The sequence below is a fragment of the Gorilla gorilla genome, chromosome 5, assembly GCF_029281585.2.
Source record: "Gorilla gorilla gorilla isolate KB3781 chromosome 5, NHGRI_mGorGor1-v2.1_pri, whole genome shotgun sequence".
Classification (NCBI taxonomy): domain Eukaryota; kingdom Metazoa; phylum Chordata; class Mammalia; order Primates; family Hominidae; genus Gorilla; species Gorilla gorilla.
Window position 1 is genome coordinate 65,031,583 of NC_073229.2, and position 21,926 is coordinate 65,053,508.

At 41.1% G+C, this 21,926-nt stretch overlaps 1 protein-coding gene across 1 annotated transcript in view; it reads right to left on the reverse strand.

Annotated features, from left to right (window-relative positions):
- The window catches only part of TNFRSF21 (TNF receptor superfamily member 21), an 80,143-nt gene that overhangs the window by 14,999 nt on the left and 43,218 nt on the right, over positions 1-21,926 (reverse strand). The window contains exon 4 of the mRNA XM_004044149.4: positions 6,686-6,951. Coding sequence (XP_004044197.2) covers positions 6,686-6,951 — 266 coding nt within the window. The remainder of the gene's footprint in view (positions 1-6,685; positions 6,952-21,926) is intronic.

Below are 21,926 nucleotides of genomic sequence, written 5' to 3' on the forward strand. Positions count from 1 at the left end.
CTAGCACGTGACATGAAATGGGATATTAAAACCTTATTTCTATACTGTAAATATTACAGAACAGTTAAGGGTTTCTAAAAAGCTTGCTACTGAGCAAAACAAGGATGTAAGTAAAACAGATGTTCTTTGCAGAGTCAAAGATTTGAGAAGCCCTTAACATGAAAAAGCAGGTGGGGCTTCCTAGGCAGAAACCAAATGTGAAAGTTTCAGGAAAGAAGACCAAAATATAGTCTTGAAAAAAAACCAGTCTGATTTTTTTAAGTGACTTTCAAATGGACAAATATATATCTGCTCTAGCTTTCTATGTATTTTTTTTGGCAGGTTGAGTACTTCTTCACCCTGATGCTTATAATTCCTCATGCACACTTCTATTATAACATTTGCTTATCCCACTGAATTATAATTATTTGCACATGTGTCTCCATCACCACAAGTGAGTTATTGAAAGGCATTGACCACTTTTCTTCTTTCCCCAGTACCAGGCTCACAGCTGGTGTTTGACAAAAGGTTGTCAACTAACTGAATGAAACTTTGGACTATGATAATAAATAGAACAGCCTGAAATGTCATTAAAAATCTAAAGCCTATTTATAAACATTGCTCCTTTGTGCACAATGACAACTTTAAACACAAGCATCACTAAATGTTCCTGGTTCTATGTGTGTCAGCAATCCCTTTATAATGTCCTCTTCTCCTCACCACCCCAGAAGTTCCCCAGAGCCCGCAGTCACACCCCATGAATTAAGTAACTTGACCTTAAATAACCCTCCATGCTGCAGTAACACGGCAGAGGGCAGCTGCTAGATACATGCAAGTTTAGCTGTTACCTTAGGTCCTCAGGTCTTAGGACAAGAATCCCTAATTTCTAAGAGATGACAAACTGGAAAATTAATGACAAAGACTAATTTGAATAGCCAAAAAGCCAACAGTTAATGTACAGCTGGTATTTGCTTCAACTCGCCCTCACTGTATTAAATTTCTGAAAATAGCTGGTCTCAGTCAGACCCGTAGATAAGGACAGCTGCATCCTGCAGCTGGTAAGCAAAAAATCAGTAACTGTAGTTCCCTCTGCAGCAGAGGCAGGAGTGCTGCTCTCACCAAAATAGAAGGCCCAGTACTTCTCTAGCTGTTGGGATTCTCTGAGTTGATTATACAAAGCAAAGCCATCCAGGATCCAACACAGAGTCTACTATAGTAGAGACAGAGAGAGTGCCTAAGTGCACAAATGCTCTGTTCCTGAGACATAGGTCCCCTATGTGGTTCTGGAAAGGACTAAAATATCCGAACAAAGAATCATTCTATTATATAGAAATCAACAACAACCACCACAAAACATTGGCGGTGGGTCCACTGGTTGTGAAATTATAGTGTAGTTTTAATCTGCTTAATCTTATGGAAGGAGAGATAAGAAGTAGAGCATTGATTCTCAACTCCGCTTCCTGGTTAACATCAGTCCTTTACATTTGTGAATCTCTGATCAAAGCAGACAGCTAAAGTAACAATTTATATTATTTTAAATTGTTGTGGTTGTTTTTTATACCATCATTTTTTATGTATCTATAAAATTTCTTTTTCCACCCCTTTCTCTCATGAAGCAATGAAGGGATGCTGAAACTCTAACCACAGATATAATACTTCTGAACCTAGCTGCAAAGCATCACTTTAATATCTCACTCTAGTATGGCCCACAGTAATTTGATTATCAAAATCAATTTTGATAACCACTCAGAGTGTGAAGGGCAGGTTCTGTAATTCCCATTTTAAATGGAAAAATCTCAGAGTTAGAGAAATTGTTTGCCCAGGGTTTCCTATGGAGAAGAAACAGACTCCTTTCCTCCCACCCTAGCCAAGGCGCAGGGAAAGAGTGCACTGGTTAAGTCTCTCTGCACATACAAAGGGTCTAAAATAAAAGGGGGGAGTGAAAAAAAAAAACATGGAAAACCAAATCATAAGGAAAACCAGAAATTCACTTGCTCAATTTTGTTTCTCTGACAGCTATTGAGGAAGCAGACCATTATCTCCCTTGCTAGAGAAAACATTCCAGCCAGCCTAGGAACATGTGCTCAGGCAGTAAGCAACACATAGCTACAGTTAGCTGGGATTTCCAGCTCTGGGGCACTGAACCCAGATAGCACTTCCTGCTCAGCCACCTGCTTTCAGCAGTCCTGGAATTGGGTGAACATCCCCACCCAACACTAAGTGACCCTCAGTATTCAGCATCTAAAAGACCCATTATGTGTATGAGTTTTAGCTAGTTAGGAACATTCTTCCATCTCTCTTGCCTCCAGATCCTGGAAATAATTGCAACTATTAATAGTCAACATCTGACAAATGCTTACAGTGGGTCACACTCACCTCATTCTCAGAGTAACCCATAGGACAGGCACTCATGTTGTTCCTATTGTCTCATGAAGAAACTGAGGCAGAGAGGCCAAGTAATTTACTCAGGGTCCCTAAAATGACTATGTTGCCAGGACAGGGATTTAACCCGGCACACGTCTCCATACTGATGTTCTAATCGGAGCCTTACTGGCTGGTTAGATGGCGATCCAGCACATTCCTCCTCCCAACCTCTTGGATTTACTCCTTCAGATTATATAAGTATGTGTAAACTTCTTCCTTCCATCCAACTGTAAGCTTCCTTGATGGCACTGACTTTGTCTTACTCATCTTTGCATTGCCCAAAGTGCCTGTTGTAATACTGCGCACAAAATGTGTTATGTAATATAGATTTAAAAATAAAATCACATCCTCTCGTTTGCTGGTTAGCAGGGGAAACTTAAACCCAAGCATTAAAGGACTAAAGGAAAATAACTGGCAAGCTAGAATTTTATTTCCAGCTATCCTTCAAAAACTAAGGTGAAATAATGCAATTTATTTATTTATAAATAGGCACTTTTCAGACCAAGAAAAACAGAGTTTACTGCTGGAAACCTACACATAGAAGTATTCTTTAGGCAAAAGAAAAATTATCTCAGGTAGAAGTTGAAGCTCCAGGAGGAAGGTATTAAGAATGTTAAGAATGGAAAAGATCAATATGCAGATAAATCTGTGTGACTCCTGACTGTGTAAAACTGTAATAACTCTGCCTTTTAGCAGTATTAAAAGTGTAACATTAAAATTCATGAAAACAAAAGCGAAGTATAAGAGGAGGATAAATAGGATTAAAGTCTTCTAAGGTTGTAGTATCTGTAAAATGGTAAGAAGTACACATTTATTGCCTATATCTCATAATTAAGCATGTGTGTTGTAATCCCTTGGGTATCCCTTAAAAGTGAAGTAAAAAATGTGAAATTAACAAGCTAACAGATGAGGAAAAATGGAATAAGAAAAAAATACTTGATTATCCCAAGAGAAAGCAAGAAAAGATGAAGAGAGAAAAAAATAAAAAAAGAGGACAGGACAAATTGAAAACAAAGATATTGTAGATTTAAACCCAAATATTTGAGTAATTACATTTTAAAAATTACATTTAAAAAGCAATTATATAATTAAATAAAAATGTAAACACACTGAAATTCTCTAATTATCAAAAGCTATCAGACTAGATTTAAGAAAAAAATCTGAAATATATGCTTCTTATAAGAGACATTCTTTAAATAAAGACAGAGAAAAAAATCAAAGTAAAAGGATGGGAAAAGAGATAACATACAAACTGGAATGCTGTATTAGGGCAGTGTTTTGTTTTTTAATAGCTTTGGCAAAATTGCAATAACTTACAACTATTATCCCACTGTTTTGCTGCTTATTCCAAATGCTCATGTCCCAGAAGGGAAGAATAGCTATGATTCTGGAAGGCTGGGTTCAGTTTAGATATTGAACTTGAAAGAAGAGGGTGCTGAAAAATACAGCTCATACCTCAGATAAAGAAAGAGTCAGACTCTGCATGGGTTTAATTTAAAAATGGCTAATAGGCCACCATGGTTAATAATGAACCGGCTGTTCTTGACAGAGGCAACAAAAAGCCACACCAGGGCTAATCCTTTTAGTGGAACATAACATAGGCACTTTCAGGCTTATGAAGAGAAAAAACATTGACCATTGAAAAAAAATAGTCGTTTTTACCCATTAAGAGTCCAATAACTCCTGGGGCAAAGCCCCAAATCCCCAGCAGTACCACCATACACAGGGAGTACAAGCCCATCACAGGATGAGAATAAGGAGTCTCAATTAAGCCCCCTGCCTTCTGATTCACTTGTTAGATGGGACAAATTTCAGAAATAAACTATGGACAGAGAGTAACATACTGTGCAATTACCACTTGAGCATCCCTAATCCAAATATTTAAAATCCAAAACTTTTTGAGCACCAACATAATGCCACAAGTGGAAAATTCCACACATGAGTACTTAACACAAACTTTGCTTCATGCATACACTTTTTCTAATTTTGTATAAAATTACCTTCAGGCTATGTATATAAGGTATATGTGAAACATAAATGAATTTCATGTTTAGATTTGGGCCCCATCCCCAAACTATCTCATTATGTATATGCAAATATTCCAAAGTCTGAAAAAATCCAAAATCTAAAACACTTCCAGTCCCAAGCATATCAGATAAAGGATACTCAACCTGTAATAAGAACTGGCAGCCAAAAATCCATGTTCATTGGCTATTAAAATTAGAGTTAGAGCTGGATCCAAAATGCTGCTAGACATTGATGTATATTGTTGAAATGTGAAATCAAAAATTTAATATTGCCTTCTCAGCCTCCATCATAACTCAAAGGCTATAGCAGAACCAAAGAGAAGGTTGTAGAGTGCTTTGACATTACTGTTCTCAAAAAATAAACAACAAAAAATAGCTACTATTAGAATCTTTTGGTATTATAGAAGAGATAAGGGGAAGGAAATAATTAAAGTGTACAAGAGTTTGGCACTTAGGAAGAAGGTGCTTTGTTCTCTCATTCATTGACCTAATGATTTTATTATGAATCACTCTTTTTGACATGCACTCTCACCTTCTTATTTTTCCATGGGCCCACCACAGGTTTGGGTTAACCAAATCCTAACCTTGCATCAGTCATATGTTATCTTTCTTTTAGGCATCATCAAGGACATTAGGCGACTTATTCTCACGTATCTAAATCCTTCTTTGAGCCTTAGGCTTGTCTTCCAGCTCTCTCCTTAAAGCCAGTCTCTAAGAATGCATGGCAATGCTTTGCCTCTAAACTCCGTGTATTCAAACCGCCGCCATTTTACTTCATTGGAGGGTTAACATCTCCCCCGCTTTCCCCCAAATCCAGCTACTTAAAGCCTAGTTTTACTTGTGAATTATATTTCATACCTAAATTATTTCTTAGAAAGTCATAAGACACTGGTGTATGCCTCTGAATGTTTATCACTTGGGTCTGTTAACAAGTATTTTTTTTCTGAAATTCCACACTTCAAAGAAGTTAAAAATATGCCAGAGCTTTAAAACACCACCTTCAAAGTCAATTAGCACCTATAAATTGTTATTATCCAGTCACTTGGATAAAAGATTCACCTGATAAATGATTACATCAATTGTCAAGAATTACTGCACTATCAGTATAAAAAGATAAAAGCATTTGGACTTCTTAAGTACATAAAGTATACTTAAGCATAAGTATAAAGTATGCAAAATGGAATCCTTTGATACACAAAATGTGATATAGAATGATAGTAAACTGAATTGATGTCATAAAAAATCTCTACCTAGCTCTTTTAGGTAACAAATTTGGACCACTGGAATAATAACACAGACCGGCCCTTTAAATCTTAAGTGGGTTTTATCTAGTCTTAGTGGCAGCATTTTCTTTACTTTGGGAATATGTTCTGAAACCTGAATCGAAGTCTGTGGAAAATATGATTCGATATCCAAATCTGAACTTTATTCATGGCCTTTCAGGGAAGTACATACAATTAAAGAAAGGCTAAGTAAAATGAGTTACATCATGGTCGTTAACTACCACTTGTAGAACACTTTCAATGAGTCAGGCATTTTATATGCTTTATTTCTCATCTTAATCTTATATAGCAGGCTTGAAAATGTGAATAACAGAGGCAAGGAAAGTTGAAGTAACTTACCCTTCATCACCTAAACTAATATGTACCAGAGCCAGGATTCAAATCCAGCACTGTCTGGCTCCAAAGCCAGGGCTTATTAGCTATAAAGAAATCACACTCCTGGGTCCCCTCAGTTCCCATCTGATGTGCTCCACGGAACAACCCAAGGAGGAGAATCAGTTCTGTCATCAACTGCCGCTAGCACCACCTGCATCCTCAGGAGGCAAGAATGCTGCCTTCATAAGCCACATCACAAAAACACCCTCTGGAGGAGAGGCGGTGTAGTAAAAAGTATTTTTTCTTGGTTTTGTTCAAAGTGTGTCATGCAAAATGAGATTGTAAATGGAGTAACAAAGAGAGCTTTTACAAATACTGATTCACGCTCTGCCCCCTGGAGATTCTGATGTGACTGGTCTGCAGGTAGGGTCTGAGCATCAGTATTTTTTTTTAAAGTTTTCTAGATGATTCTAATGGACGGCCACTGAGAACCCCCATCCTACAAGGTAGGGTGTGTGTGTGTGTGCAGGCGTATGCGTGTGTGTGTGTGCCTATCCACCGAATATGTTATTTTTCTTTGTTCCCATACAACTGATAAAATTTGAAGCATAGGGGCAATAGGTCGGTGGTAACAACACACAACCAGGGCTCCATTACCTGGGTGGTGTCTTCCATCAGCCCACGAATCTTCTCCACAACATCGTTTCTCCGGTGCTGGCGCAGGGCGCTAATTAGCTGGGCGAGGCTGGCCTCGGGGCCCCGGATGGTCCAGTGCTGCAGAGCCGCGTAGGCCCGCTCATGGTCGGCTGTGTACCCACTGGAGAAAGCAGCAACCTCCCTCTCACTGGCATTGCAAAGAAACTGATAGATATCTTTCCACTGGCTTCCCACTTGGGCTGCTACAAGCTTCAGGATGTCGATACCTACACCAGAGAAAAAATAAAAAACAAATAAGGGCTTGTAAGGGAAGCTTCTTACATAAGGCAGCTCTGCTTTAATGAATGAACTAGAAGAGGCACGCTTTCCTATCGCTGTATGTCAAAGGAATGCATTGCCTCCCTTAAGCACTTGGCACAAGCAGCTCATCTTGTGGACTAGCTGGTACCCTCATACAAATTTCACTTCCTGAGTGTGGAACCAGAAGAAGGAATGATCATGGAATTATAATAAATCAGACCCAAAAAGATGTTCTGAAAGCCAAACCCAAATAAGGTATTCATGGTGATTCCTCTGTTACTATAGTAATACACCCTTGTTGAAGGAGAGGGATGGATAAGTTCCAAGATCCCCAGTGGATGCCTTGAAGCCATGGATGGTACAGAGCCCTATACATACTACGCATGAATTTCTTTTTCCTTCTTCACAATGTATGGATAGAAGATTCCTTCTTCTTGTAGATCTTAGCAACCTCAGCATACAATTGACTTTTCTTATTAAGTGGGGAACTTTCATGTTTTCACTTTAAGGAAGCACTTTATGACCGCTGGCATATCCAAACTATCAGCATCACTCCTCTCGAGCTTTAGCCCAATATTAAGTAAAATAAGGGTGACTTGAACACAGGCACTGTGGTACCAGTACTGAGACAGTCAATCTGATAACCTAGACGGCTACTAAGTGACTCACAGGCAGGTGAGGTCTCCAGCATGGATATGGTGGACAAAGGGATGATTCCCTTCCCCAGCAGGACAGAGCAGCATGGTACGGGAATGTGAGATTTGATCACATTACTCAGAATAGCGCATAATCTAAAACTTATGAATTGTTTATTTCTGGAATTTCCCATTTAGTATTTTCGGACCACAGTGGACCACAGGCAACTGAAACCTTGGAAAGCTAAACTGTGGATAAGGGAGGACTACTGTACTAAATACAATAGTAACAAAGTAAGTTAGAGGCTCTCATCTAAAAACATGGTGACTTCATGACATTTAGAAAAAGGGAAGCTGCAAATTAAAACTGCAGTGGACTTTCCCCAGAACTGTCTAGGTAAAAGGTTTTCAAATTCTGGGAATGGTGTCCTTTATATCAACTAACAGTGTGCCCAGCTGTTCCAGGCCAATAGAAGCATTCCTGAAGAACACCTAAGTTGTGCTCAAATTCATGTTCAACAAGCAATTTTCTAATTCATTATTCAGTCTTCCAACTTGACTTGCATAGTTATAATGAAGACAGCAGCCAAAATGACTATATAATAACAATAGCTATTATCTTCCAGGTATTATGTTAAGGCATTAGCTCACTGAACATCTTTATAAGGCATTAATATTCCAATTACACAGGTAAGAAAAAAATACACTTAGAAAAATTAGGCTACTGGCCCAGTATCACAAAGGTAGGTGAGTTGGTTATTGAACCCAACTCACCAGTTTTGTAATTCAAATCCTGTATGTGTAACCACTATGAAATGTGACAGTTTCGATGGTACCTTCCAAGACGAAGGAAATGCCTTGGCTTATAATGACCATGGCTGGTTAGTCTGACAGACAGCTGTCCCCAGTGATTCAATATATTGTCATCCTGGCTCAGCAGTCACTTGAAAACCCAGTGAGTGTGCATCTGTGGTCCCCAGATCTGATGAACAGATGAAAGGGTGATGATGAAATCGGTGAATTGCAAAAATCAAATCTCAAGATCCAAAAACTCAGGATAAGCACCTGGCACCAACCCTTCGTGAGGGGAGGCTCTCCCTGAGTAGCTCACTTTGGTGTCTCTCTCTTTATGGCATCTTCTCTCTGAAATTACACATTGGCTTTGCCAGGATTTACACGTGGGATGCATATATCACCCTTATAGTAAGGGCCCTGGTATTTTACTACAACGGGTGAGTGAGTCCTCTGAATCAATGTCATGTCTTTGGTTTTGTTTTGTTTTGTTTTGTTTTTTTGTGTTTTTTTTTGAGATGAAGTTTTGCTCTTGTCAGCTAGGCTGGAGTGCAATGGTGCGATCTCGGCTCACTGCAACCTTAACCTCCCGAGTTCAAGGGATTCTCCTGCCTCACCCTCCCAAGTAGCTGGGATTACAGACACCCACCACCACACCCAGCTAATTTTTGTATTTTTTAGTAGAGATGAGGTTTCATCATGTTGGCCAGGCTGGTCTCAAACTCCTGACCTCAGGTGATCTGCCTGCCTCGGCCTCCCAAAGTGCTGGGATTACAGGCGTGAGCCACCACGCCTGGCCAATATCATGTCTTTGAATGAGGCCACGCTCACCTGCCCTGATAACATAGCTGTTATAGTTAACAATATCTTAAAAAATATTTACTACTCAATAAAAAAAATAGGGTCACATTCCCAAGTGAGGCTTAGGAGAGAAAGGAAAAGAGAAGAATAAAGAGGGGTTTACTGTTCTGATTTCTCAATCAAAGCTTTCCTAGAAAAAAAAAATAAAAATATTTTTTGCACCCATCAGTTGTTCAGGAAAATATTTATAAAATGAGCTATCAATTATTGCTAATAAAAACAGTAATAATTATAAAAGTTTCTGTAAAAACGAAGGACGCTGTGGCTCCTCAACATGCATTCTTACTCTGCCAAGCAATCCTATTGAGGCAGATGATGTGGAAGACTGTATACACATTCTGCACCAATCCACTGAAAATGGTTTTCAAAAATCAGTTCCTAGTAGAAGGCTGTTTTCTTGTCAACTATAAAAGTAGAATGGCTGGGCAGGGTGGCTCACACCTGTAATGCAGCATTTCGGGAAGTTGAGGCAGGTGGATCGCTTGAGTCCAGGAGTTTGAGACCAGCCCGGGCAACATGGTGAAAACCCATTTCTACAAAAAATACAAAAATTGGCCGGGTGTGGTGGCATAGGCCTATATTCCCAGCTACTTGGGAGACTGAGGTGGGAGGATTGCTTGAGCCCCAGAGGGGAGGTTGCAGTGAGCCAAGATTACACAACTGCACTCCAGCCTGGGTGAGAGAGGGAGACTCTATCTCAAAAAAAGTAGAATGCCACAAAAAATTAAAAAAGGATGCCACAAACTGAGTCATTACTGTACTTCTCACACAGTTTTCCCTGGCAGTGTGAAGTTACTTGAACCAAGTCCTTTTCAGTTTTCCGAGCAATGTTTAGTCAGATACAGAGCTTTTGATTTCAAGCAAATAAACTCCTCAGAAAACCCATAACTGATTTAAAACCCTGCAGGTAACTTTAAGGAATAAGCCAGCTTTTTGTGATTGATGTGGTAGACTCTTCCAAACACCAAAAGTCTTGTTAGTCCCTGAATCTTAATTTAGATCAATTTGACTAAGGTCCACAGTGTCTTACATGAAAACATGACCATGTTTTCTGGTAAGTAGGACCATTGCTTTAATCTTCATCATGCCGATGACAGTGGCTTTGGGCAAACCTCTAACTGTCATGTCCATTTCCTCATGTGTACAATGGAGAAACTCACTAGGGTCACTGCAGATAAGCTGATTAACATTTTCTATAGAGTTAATTTATTTTTGGAAGTGTTCCCATCATTATGAAAGCTCCAAACACAGAGCACTAAACTTAAGGCTCAATGCATTTCAGATGCAAATACACGGCCTTTACCAAGTAATTACAGAGTTTAAAAGGTTTAAGTTTAACAACCACTCCTTCTTCCAAAACCCAGTACTGTATTTATCCTTTTTTTAAGCCACAAAATAAAGAAAAAAAGAAAAAAAAAACCCACAAAGAATAGATACAATGAAATTTCCCATAAACTAAAATGGACTGGAAGCTAAATTTAAGGCCTACAAATCAGGTTTCATCTTGTTCTCTCTCTCAACTAGATTCTCTACTATGAAAACATGGAGTCAACTCCATGAACTGGCTGGGGTCGCCAATGTTCTTCACTGCTGTCCTCTCCCACCGTGGAGTTGATAAATCAAAGATAAATCAATGACTCCCTCAGGGGATACCAACCTTCTAGTCTAGCACATTATCACAAAACCCCAGTGAGGAGACCAGACTGGGGCTTTGAATGCCTTCCTTGTGTAGGAAAAAGTGTTAGTCAAAAGAAAACAATCAACTACAGAGAAAAGCAGGAGGATGATTTGCCAAATTGAGATAGTTACCTCTTTGGGGAGGGGGAAGGAGCACAGAAGGGATTTCAAAGGTATTCATAAAGTTCTGTTTCCTAGGCTGGACAGTGGAGAAATGGGTTTTCTTTTCATGATATTACTTTTATTTGAGATTTATTTTACTATTCCTTTTTAAACTATCTATATAACATACACATATATAAGATGTGTTTATATATACTTCATAAATACACATGGTTAAGTGTTCAATTTTGTTGGCAAGGAAATCGCATGTTGGGGTTGGTGACTAGTGCAAGGTCACCCACCCAGTTAGTGGTGCCTCAATTGTGGTTAATAGGGAATGTGATGCAGTGGAGGAACATTATTATTTGCTGGAATTATTCTCCTCAGGCATGGCCATCCAGCCTAGGATGAACGCACTCAAGTCTGGCCACAGTGTGTGTGCTGCCTCCTGGTCTGTTATTACCGACCAAGCATATGTTGGTGCAAAAGTAATCGTGGGCTGGACGGGTGGCTTATGCCTGTAATTCTTTGGGAGGCTGAGGTGAGTGGATCCCTTGACCCAAGAGTTCATGACCAGCCTGGCCAACACAGCGAAACCCTGTCTCTACTAAAAATACAAAAAATTAGCGAGGCGTGGTGGTGCACACCTGTAATCCCAGCTACTCAGGACGCTGAGGCAGGAGAATCGCTTGAACCTGAGAGACAGAGGTTGCAGTGAGCCAGGATTGTACCACTGCACCCCAGCCTAAGCAACAGAGTAAAACTGTCTCAAAAAAAAGAAAAAAAAAGTAATTGTGTGTGTTTTTTTTTTTTTGGTCACCAAAATGGCAAAGACCACAGTAACTTTTGCACCACCTAATAGACACTGGAACAGTTTCCCCAGGGACTTTATTTCTTTTCTTGTGGTCTCAGCTCACTGCAGCCTCTGCCTCCTAGGTTCAAGAGATTCTCCCAACTCAGCCTCCCTAGTACCTGGGACTACAGGTGTTCACCATGCCCGGCTAATTTTTGTATTTTTAGTAGAGACAGGGTTTTGCCATGTTGGCCAGGCTGATCTCAAACTCCTGACCTCAAGTGATCTGCCCACCTCAGCTTCCCAAAGTGCTGGGACTCCAGGAGTGAGCCACTGCACCCTTTATTTCCTTTCTTTAAATCTATGATACCCTAAAAGAAAGAGAAAAAGAGAGAGAACGAGAGAAGTCAGCAAACTTTTCCTGTAAGGACAGCAGTAAATATTTGAGGCTTTGAAAACCATACAGTCTCTGTCATGACTCCTCAGCTCTGTTGGAGCATGAAAGCAGCCACCAACACCACAAATGAATGTGGCTGTGTTCTAATAAAACTCGACTTACAAAAAAAGTAGGCTGGATATGGCCCACGGGCTGTAGTTCCCCAGCCCCTGCAATTACAGCAATTTAAAGAGACCTTGGGTAGGACTGTCAAATAGCATAAAGATTTAGAAAAGCATTTCATTAAAAGAAAAGAAACCACACTCAGAAGACAATGAAAGTTCCCACCCCAATTATTAACCTCAATGTGAAATGACAGTAAGTGACATGGAGACCACCTCTCTGCTGGGCAGGATGCCCAGTCATCTGTCCCATCAGAGTTCCCAGGGTTTTTGTCAAGATTGGTGACAGTAGCTACGTGTTGAATTGATCTAAATTGTTTAACTGGATGTGATGCCAAGTGTCTTTTTCCTTACATTGAAAAGTAACACAACCCTCAACCCACTGAAGGGCTGATAGACAGGGTCATAGAACATCACATTGCCTTTTTTTTTTTTTTTTTTGAGACGGAGTCTCACTCAGTCACCCAGGCTGGACTGGAGTGCAGTGGTGCAATCTTGGCTCACTGCAACCTCCACCTCCTGGGTTCAAGAGATTCTCCGGCCTCAGGCTCCTGAGTAGCTAGAACTACATGTGTGCACCACCAGGCCCAGCTAATTTTTGTATTTTTAGTAGAGATGGGGTTTCATCATGTTGGCCAGACTGGTCTTGAACTCCTGGCCTCAAGTGATCCACGTTCCTAGGCTTCCCAAAATGCTGGGATTATGGGTGTGAGCCACCGTGCCCTGCCAACATTGCCTTTTCCCGTGGTGCCAGATCCTGGAGCTCTGGAGAATGGATGAAGTTTCTGAGGAGGTCATCAAAGGAGTCAAGCCCTACACATCCGAGGCTGTACTAGTTAGGAACTATCTGAGAAGGTGGCCCTGGCCCCTGGAGAAAAGCATGAGGATGGGAAGGATCAGGTAGTGGGAAGATCATTGGTAGTAGTCACAAGATATGGTTTCAAACTCCAGATTTGTGACTTGTTAGTTGCATGACCCTGAGCAAGTGGCAACCTCTCAGATTTCATTTTTCACTTAAGTAAAATAGAAACACCACCTCTTATCTGGTAGAGTGGTTAAGGCGATTTATGCAATCAAGTATTAAAGACTCCTAGGGTGGCACATCAGTACAATTTGGCTCTCCTTCCCCTGCCCCTCCATTTCTGCCTGGACAAGTGTCATTGGGCCAATGAACCTAAAAGATGGGAAGAGTTCTGTACAAACACAGGTTTTAGCACTGTGATTATTGGTGCTGAACAATGAAGCCAAGCACCAGACTCCCAGCTTCCTGTGTTTCTTGGAACCTCACATGTACATGTTAGGAGATTGCTGAAGTCATTCACAGGAGGGTACATGTGGAAGGAAAAATGCTGCTGCTACCACCTCTGCCACATGCAGGGCATCACAGCAGTACTCAATGGGTTCTTCCAAGTGAGCTGGTACTGACTTGATCCCCAGCAGAAGAGCTCAAGAACTGAGGTATGAGCTGATAAACTGGGTTATTATGGAAGAAATGGCAATTTCCAGTGCATTATAAAACCTTGAATTACATATTATCTGGGGGACAATCCTAATTTGAAGCTCATTTTTTAAAAGCTGAATATCAGCTTCAGGATGCAAAAATGGGTTCCTTCTCTTTTAATAAAAACCCAAATTGACCTTTATAATTAGAGAAAATGTGAAGGCTGTTTTCCTTTTGGAGATAAATATCTGGAATGAATGTCATCACTGAGAACCCATATCAAAGCCCTCCTTGGATGAGGTATAAAGGACAGTGAAGACAAAGCCGGAGGAAGCAAAGGCTGCCTGGAACTACACAACACAGCACTCAGTTTCATGCTGCACAACCAGGCTTCGTGCAGAATGGGTGCATCTAAGAGGCAGGTTTATAAACTTTTTGATGGTATCAAACTCATCATATAAAAAGATTCAATCACCCCCAACACATCTTGTTACATGTAATGTCAGTTCTCATTATTCTTCTAGAAAGAGAGGTGTAAAGGGACAAATAATGAGAAAATTCCCAGGGAGGCAATTAATACACAACCTCCTCCCAGGACAGACAACTCCACAGTTATCCCTGTGCCAGTTTCTCAACACACAGCAGTCTCCTGAGATGTACACATGGAAGACGGGAGACACGAACTCAAGACAGCCTCCCTTCTAACAACCCCCCAAACCTCCCTAAAAGACATGCTCCTAACAGGCACGCACTGTGTCCATAACCTTACAAGCTGCAGATACAGGGACAAAGATGGCCACAGCACATACAGCAACTATACAAAACAACATATGTCAAAGTCAGAAATTGGAATAAAAGCCTGGCTTTAGCATTACCGGAATTGATGTTCCACATACAATGGTCTTGTCCTCAAAGATGCCTTTGAGGCCAAGCCCAAGACCACACTGCTTTGACTAGCAGCATCCCCAGCACCTGTCAGAGGAATACCACAAATATCTTTCGATGAATGAATGAGAGTCTTTTTTTGTCATCCCTGCCCTCTCGACTGACCCTCCTCACCATTTGTCATCTCATTAGCTTCTGTAACCTAAGCCACTGAGAACCTGAGTGGCCCCAGGCCCACACACACCCTAGCCTTGTGGCCCTGCCAGATCTCTAGCCTCTATAATAATGAGAAGAAAGGACAACAGTTCTATGGTGTCCTATGCTCACCACTGGGTGAAACCTGGGCTCCCAGGGACCCTGTTCTTGTACAAGGGCCTCTCCCTCTGCCAGTGCCCTCTTCCCATTGAGAGTGATCCACTACGTCCACTTTAGTGGCCAGAGCTCATAAGCGGGAAAGTTCTCCCAGATTCTCCCACTGCAGCAAAATCCTTCTGCTGGGATCAGCTGTCCAAGCTGTGGTCTCTCCAGCCTAATAACAGAGTAAGTGCTCCTAAAAGCAACATACCCACATGTACCTGTGTTTCGTAGTAACCAGTATACGATAGCATGGTTAAAAATTTGTATACCAACAGCAGTAACTTCCAGTGCATCCACTACACAGGAAACTGCTTTATTAGTGCTAGGAACTTTGTATGCCCCAGGTTAAAAATAGTCCTTCCCTAATTGAGGTGTAAAAGTTAGAAGATCTGTTTAGATTTTACTTTAGCTGCAAAAAATTATTTCTGAAGCAGAATTTATCACTATCTAGTTGAAGGTTTAATAGACAATAACCGTAAGCTCAGATGAACCTTGGGGACTACTAAGAAAGAAAAAGAAAGAAAACAAAAAACAGTGTGCAAAGATCTCTTGAAGTAAATGGACAACATGTTTTCCAACAATAAACTATCAAAACAGTAGACAATTTTCCAAATGGAAGAAATATCACTGATACTGTGAGGAAAATGAATAACCTTTTATTTCATTCCACTGGGCAAAAAAACAAAACAAAAACATCCCTCCTTCCTGCTTATCTTAGTCTGTTTTTGAAGCTATCCCAAATATCTGAAGCTGTTAACTTATTCATTCAACAAAAAATTTATTGAGCGTCTACTTTGTGCCAGACACTTTTCTAGGTACAGGAGATATGGCAGTGAACAAATGCCAAGTGAAACAAAATCCCTTTCTCTGTGAAGGCAACATTCCATTGGGGGGTAGTAATAAAACATAAACTGTGTTAGACAGGGAGGAGAGCTGAGGAGAAAAATAAAGCAGGGAAAGAGGATAGGGTAGGAGGTGATGGGGCTGCCACACCTAAGAGAAGCCTCACAGAGGTAGCATCAAGCCCCTAATGGAGAAAGCTGTGCAGATTATCTGCAGAAAGAGGGTTCTGGGCAAAGGGAGCAGCAGGTGCAATGGCAGGAAGGGTATTGGCATGGACAAGGAGGAGCAGGAAGGCTGGCATGGCTGGAGCAAGTGGGCCAGGGAGAGGGACCAAGAGGAGTCGCAGAGAGAGAAAAAACTGGAGTCGGGAGAGTGCAGATCACATCCGGCCTTTAAGCTGCTACTATGCATTCAATAAAAAGTCACGGGAGACCTTAGGGAGAGAAATGACACAATCTGACTTTACATTTAAATGGTATCATTCCAGCTGTTGTGCCAAGAATAAACTGAAGGGAGCACAGATGAAAATGGAGCAACCAGTTAGAGGCCACAGCAGTAATCCAGCAAGGAGGTGATAGTGGTTTGGGCCAAAGTGGTGGCCGTGGAGGTGACGGCAGGTGGTGGACTTCTGCATGTATTTTGAAGGTAGAGCTGACAGACAGGATTTGCTAATGAGCAAAATATGGGGCGAGAATGTAATAAAGGAATCAAGGATGCTAAGGTTTCAGCCTGAGCAAGTGGAAGACAGGGCACTTTCTGTGATGGGCAACTGATGTGCAGGTATGGTTTGGAATTTGGTGTTAGACATCTTAAGCATGAGGTGCCTGTTCAACATCTGGGTCTGCCAAGCAGGCAGGAGCGTATTTCTATCGTGAGTGCAGGTAAAAAGTCCAGGCTGGAATATGCACTTGGGAATTACCAGCAGATAGATGGTATTTAAAGTCATGGGTCACCAAGGGAGAAAGAGTGTGTACATTGAAAAGAGGTGCAGGCACTGAATCCTGGAGCTCTCCACTGTTTAGAGGTCAGGAAAATGAGGAGGAACCCACCATGGAGACAGAGAAGAAACAGCCCAAGATGGAGGAGGAAAACCAGGACAATGTGGTATTTTGGAGGCAAAGGGAAGAAAGTGTTTCAAGGAAAAGGGAGGCAAGAGTGTCGATTGCTGCCAATAGGCCAAGCAGAGGAAAACTGAGAACTGAACAGTGGCATTAGAATCATGTTGTCACACTCTATGGAAAAAAGGTGAGACTGCGGCTGAAAGATCACCATATTTACTAATTCTAAGACACCTGAATGTATATTTTAATCAATGTCTTTTCATAGTTTGGTTGTGTTATTTCCTTTTTCTACTTAGTGGTGTATAAAAGAGTGGGATGTCTCACAATTAATTGTGTGTCAGATTTGGTGAAATATAGTTAAGAGGTTTTTTATACTTATAAATTTGAATTTACCTATTTGTTAAAATTTGACACAACATCAATAAGCCTAATATGTCCAATTCTATACATACATTGCCATGTTAGCCACCAATTACTCATGAAGAACATCAGCAGAATTCCAGAAATTCCTCTTCTTCTGCAAAATCTGCTTACATAATACCTGACCAGGTTGACTCAAGGACATACATTTTTAGATTTTTTTTTCCTATTTGTATTTGAGTCCTATGTGGGAGAAATGCTGATTTGCTTTTCAATATCCCAAACAGCTTCAATTTAAAAGCTGTTAGTTAAAACATGGAGTGAAATACACATTTTAAAAATAAATACCTTAGGCCGGGTGCGGTGGCTCACACCTGTAATCCCAGCACTTTGGGAGGCCAAGGCAGGCGGATCATTTGAGGTCAGGAGTTTGAGACCAGCTTGGCCGACATGGCGAAACCCTGTCTCTACTAAAAATACAAAAATTAGCCGGGCATGGTGGTCCCAGCTTCTCAAGAGGCTGAGGCAAGAGAATCGCTTGAACCTGGGAGGCAGAGGTTGCAGTGAGCTGAGATCGCGCCACTGCACTCCAGCCTGGGCAACAGAGCAAGACTGCATCTCAAAAAATAATAAATTAATTAATTAATAGCTTCACCCTAAAGGCTAGAGAACAGCCACTAGAGGGTGGGTCTGAGGAGAATCACAGTCTCTGACTCCCAAGGTCGAAGGCCATGCCTCTGGCCACCTTGTGCATGAGATAATGCTTTTTAGGCTACAAGCATAAGAGGCTTTTCTCCTGCCAACAGTTTTGGGTGCTTTATAATCCTCAAACACCCTAAGAGGTTAAAGAGAAAGGTGCTGTCTAGTGGAAATGGCATTCCTGGACTCAGAGGTGGAAAAGGCAGTGGGATGGGGGCGGGGGTGAGAACAGTCCAACCCCGCTGCTGGAAAATGACTGCGGCTGTCAGCCCAGAGCTAGAAAGCTAGGATACAGCAGCCTCTTAAAGGGAATAACCTGCTCCCTTCAGCCTGGCTTCCTGGTGTTTACACTTCAAGTCTACTTCCCATAGGAAATCTGGGCTGACAGACAGGATGACTGTCTGGAATTTTAAGTCAAAAAGTCTATCTGGCAAAGGAGGGAAAGCTTTGGTTGCAGCAACTGCTGCTGCTGTTGCCACTGCTGTCTGGTGATGAGAAAAACACCAAGTTAAACAGAAGGGAGTTCAGATTAGAAGGACTCCATCACCTCTGACTTACTTGAAACAGCCTCTATTTCTTAAAACAGCCTTGTAGAGCCTTCAGCCATTGGGTGTCTGGCTTTAGAATTTTTCTATTTCAAGCAATTTATGAACAAGTAGGAAATCTGAGTGATTTCTACAGAGGAAAATTTACTGTTGATGACAATTTTGTAGGCGTTTTATTTCAGAACAAGCTGGGCTTTGCTAAGGTAATAATTTTTTTCTTGACTGAGCACAGTTTTTTTGTTTTGTTTTGTTTCTTTAAATCAACCACAAAAGGTTAGACCTTTCTAGCACCAAGTAATTTATGGGAAAATCCAGATTCTGATCATTAAGGGACAGTGTCTAGCATCAGATCAGTGCCTGACTTTAAAACCTGGCACTGCTACTTCCTAGCTATGTGAACTTGGGGAAGTTACTCTTCAAACCTCAGTTTCCCCATCTGTAAAATAGGGATAATAGTGGCCTTCCGTATAGGGTTATGAAAATGAAGTTGATACTTATAAAAACTTAGAACAGGACATGGCACTCAGGAAGCCTATCAATCTTTGTTAAAGAAAAGTAGAATGTGAAAACAATGTAGCAGAAGAAGCCTTTCCTATAAAGGTTAAAAATGTATATGGTAGTAATCACATTTTATGTCATCTTTGCATCCCAAATCACCTCCTGATCTTGCCTATGCCGGTAGTAGCAAACACCCCATAACTTCATTTTAAGCAAAACCAAAGTGGCAAAGTGCTAATGTAACATATCATTCCTAACACACTTGATTTGTTCATTTCCAAACACTGCATATGGTGGTTTTAATAATTCAGATGAAAGTTTTCTTAAGGTATTCCTGATACCTGATTGAAGAGTTTATTAATATTGTTCAAATATAGCCACAGCATAGCTTCCAGTTGATCAACTTCTGTCACCTGACCACTGAAACCTCTAGGAAATCTTTGTATAAGAAACATGCAATTCCACTCCTACGATTGCACTGCATTGCAAATCTACTCCCACTATTGGACTGGCCCTTACTGCTTACCCTAGAAAGAGGGAGAAGTCTGCAGGGTTGAGTCTGGGAGATGGGTTTTGTTCACGACCCCCAATAAAGACAAATTCTCCCACATTTGACCAATCCTAAAAGAGGAATCACACTTGGGGAAGGAAGGAAACATTTTTTTTCTAAGCCTGTTGTTGGGATTCATAAGAACTTAGAACTCTGAACTGGGCTGTTATTGAGTAAAACCATTTTTGCTGGCTTGCTAGGGAAAGAAGGATGATGTTATGATTTGCTTTGCTTGAGTAGTACATTGTGGATAAGGGATAGAATGGAAGAAATAAAAAATGTTATCACCAGAAACTCAAGTCCTAAAATATAACTTAGTTCAATATATAAATAAATATGCGAAGCAAATTATGTCTTGTTTGTTAAACAGCGTTATTTCCCCAAAGAACAGTCTTTACATTCAAACTGGGACATCAAAGTTATGCTAATAAGAGGTTCGACCACCAAGCCAGCTGGTCTGTACTTTAACTTAGTATTTGAATTTCAATCCTAAAATACAGAAGGGGTTGGTTGTAGGTTGTTTTCAACTGCAAGTTTCAGTTTTTGCATCTCCGAAGGAAAGGATTTTAAGATGAAAAGAGACATTATAAATATTTGAATCCAAGACCTTTATCATTAAGGGGAGTAAAATCAGGCCCACAGGGTCCTTCCCTCTGCACAGCTTCCCTCCCGAGCCAAAGCTGCCTCACTCCACACATCTCCCAATAAGCAGGTTTGCTTTTTCACTTGTACACAGAATATTCCCTTCTTTCACCTCCCAAGGCTTCACCCTATCAACTTAGCAGGTGCTCCCCACCCTACAAGAGCAGACCTGTGTGAGTAAATTTCCTTCCTTCCAGCCTCTAATATTGTTAGAGTCAGACTACCCATGCCACAGTCTGATTTTCTTTTTTCTTTCTTTTTTGTTTTTGTTTTTGAGACAGAGTCTCACTCTGTCACCCAGGCTGGAGTGCAATGGTGAGATCTCCGCTCACTGTAACCTCTGCCTCCCAGGTTCCAGTGATTCTCCTGCCTCAGCCACCTGAGTAGCTGGGACTACAGGCACGCACCACTACGCCCAGCTAATTTTTGTATTTTTTAGTAGAGACGGGGTTTCACCATGTTGGCCAGGCTGGTCTCGAACTCCTGACCTCAAGTGATCAGCCCGCCTCAGCCCCCCAAAGTGCTGAGATTATAGGCGTGAGTCACCGCACCTGGCCTCACACTCTTGATTTTCTTTTCTACTCTTCTTGTACTGGTCAATCTTTAAGGCATTTTATAGTCAAAGTTCCTAGTGCAGTTGTTGCCTCTGCAACCACTTCTTCTGGCCTATGTGACTCATTATACATTTTGACCCTAGACGGATTTCTACTTGAGTTGAAAATCAGATATAATGTCCCTCCGCCTCACCCCAGCTCTCCATGAATGCTTCAGTATGGCTCATCTCCCTGACCTTGTGGGGAAGAAAAAGGGGCAACCAAGCTGGTAATTTTATCAATGTTACATATTATATCATTCAATCTGCATAGACATCCCATGAGATAGGAGTCATATCCACATTACAGGTGAGACACAGGCTTGGCACCATGGCATAGACAGGACTGATATTCAAAACCCAGGTATATCTGACACATGAGCCCTCACCTTTCACTGCACTATGCTGCCTCCCAGGGTGAAGTAAAAATTATCAACCCCATCTTTCTGAATCTTGATTGCTTCTTTGAATATGAATATCTTGAATATGTCTCTCCATCAACCCCCACTCCTCATCATGGGGTCCTAGAAAGGGAAACAAGTAGAAATTGAGGAGAAATATGTTGCAACAGTATATTTGTGATGGTCTAGGTTTCAAGCATCTGTCCACACCTCCACTCCTCCTTCTCCAAAGGATGGAAGGGTAAGAGTGAGATACAGTGTATGCACTAGTTCCCAGCTCAGGATCCAAGGCCACATGCCTGAGAGCCAGTCCAGGCTCCCCACTGACTCGTGGTGTGACCTTAGTCAAATTACTTTATCTTTCTGTGCCACTGCTCCTAATGTGTAAAATTGGCAAGATCCTGACATCATAAGGTTATTCTGAGAATTCAACAAGAAAATATACATAAATTCCATAGAACAGTGCCTGGAACATCATAAGCATTCAGTAAACAGGAAGTATCATTTCTCTCCCTTCCCTCACCAATAATAAGGCTCTCCTAGAGGAGCTTTCTTATAGATTTATCCTGGACAAGAACATTTTCAAGTAAAACTGAGTTAAAGTAAGAGAATGTCAAAAGCAGCTAGAAAGGTGCTCAAGTCTCTAAGA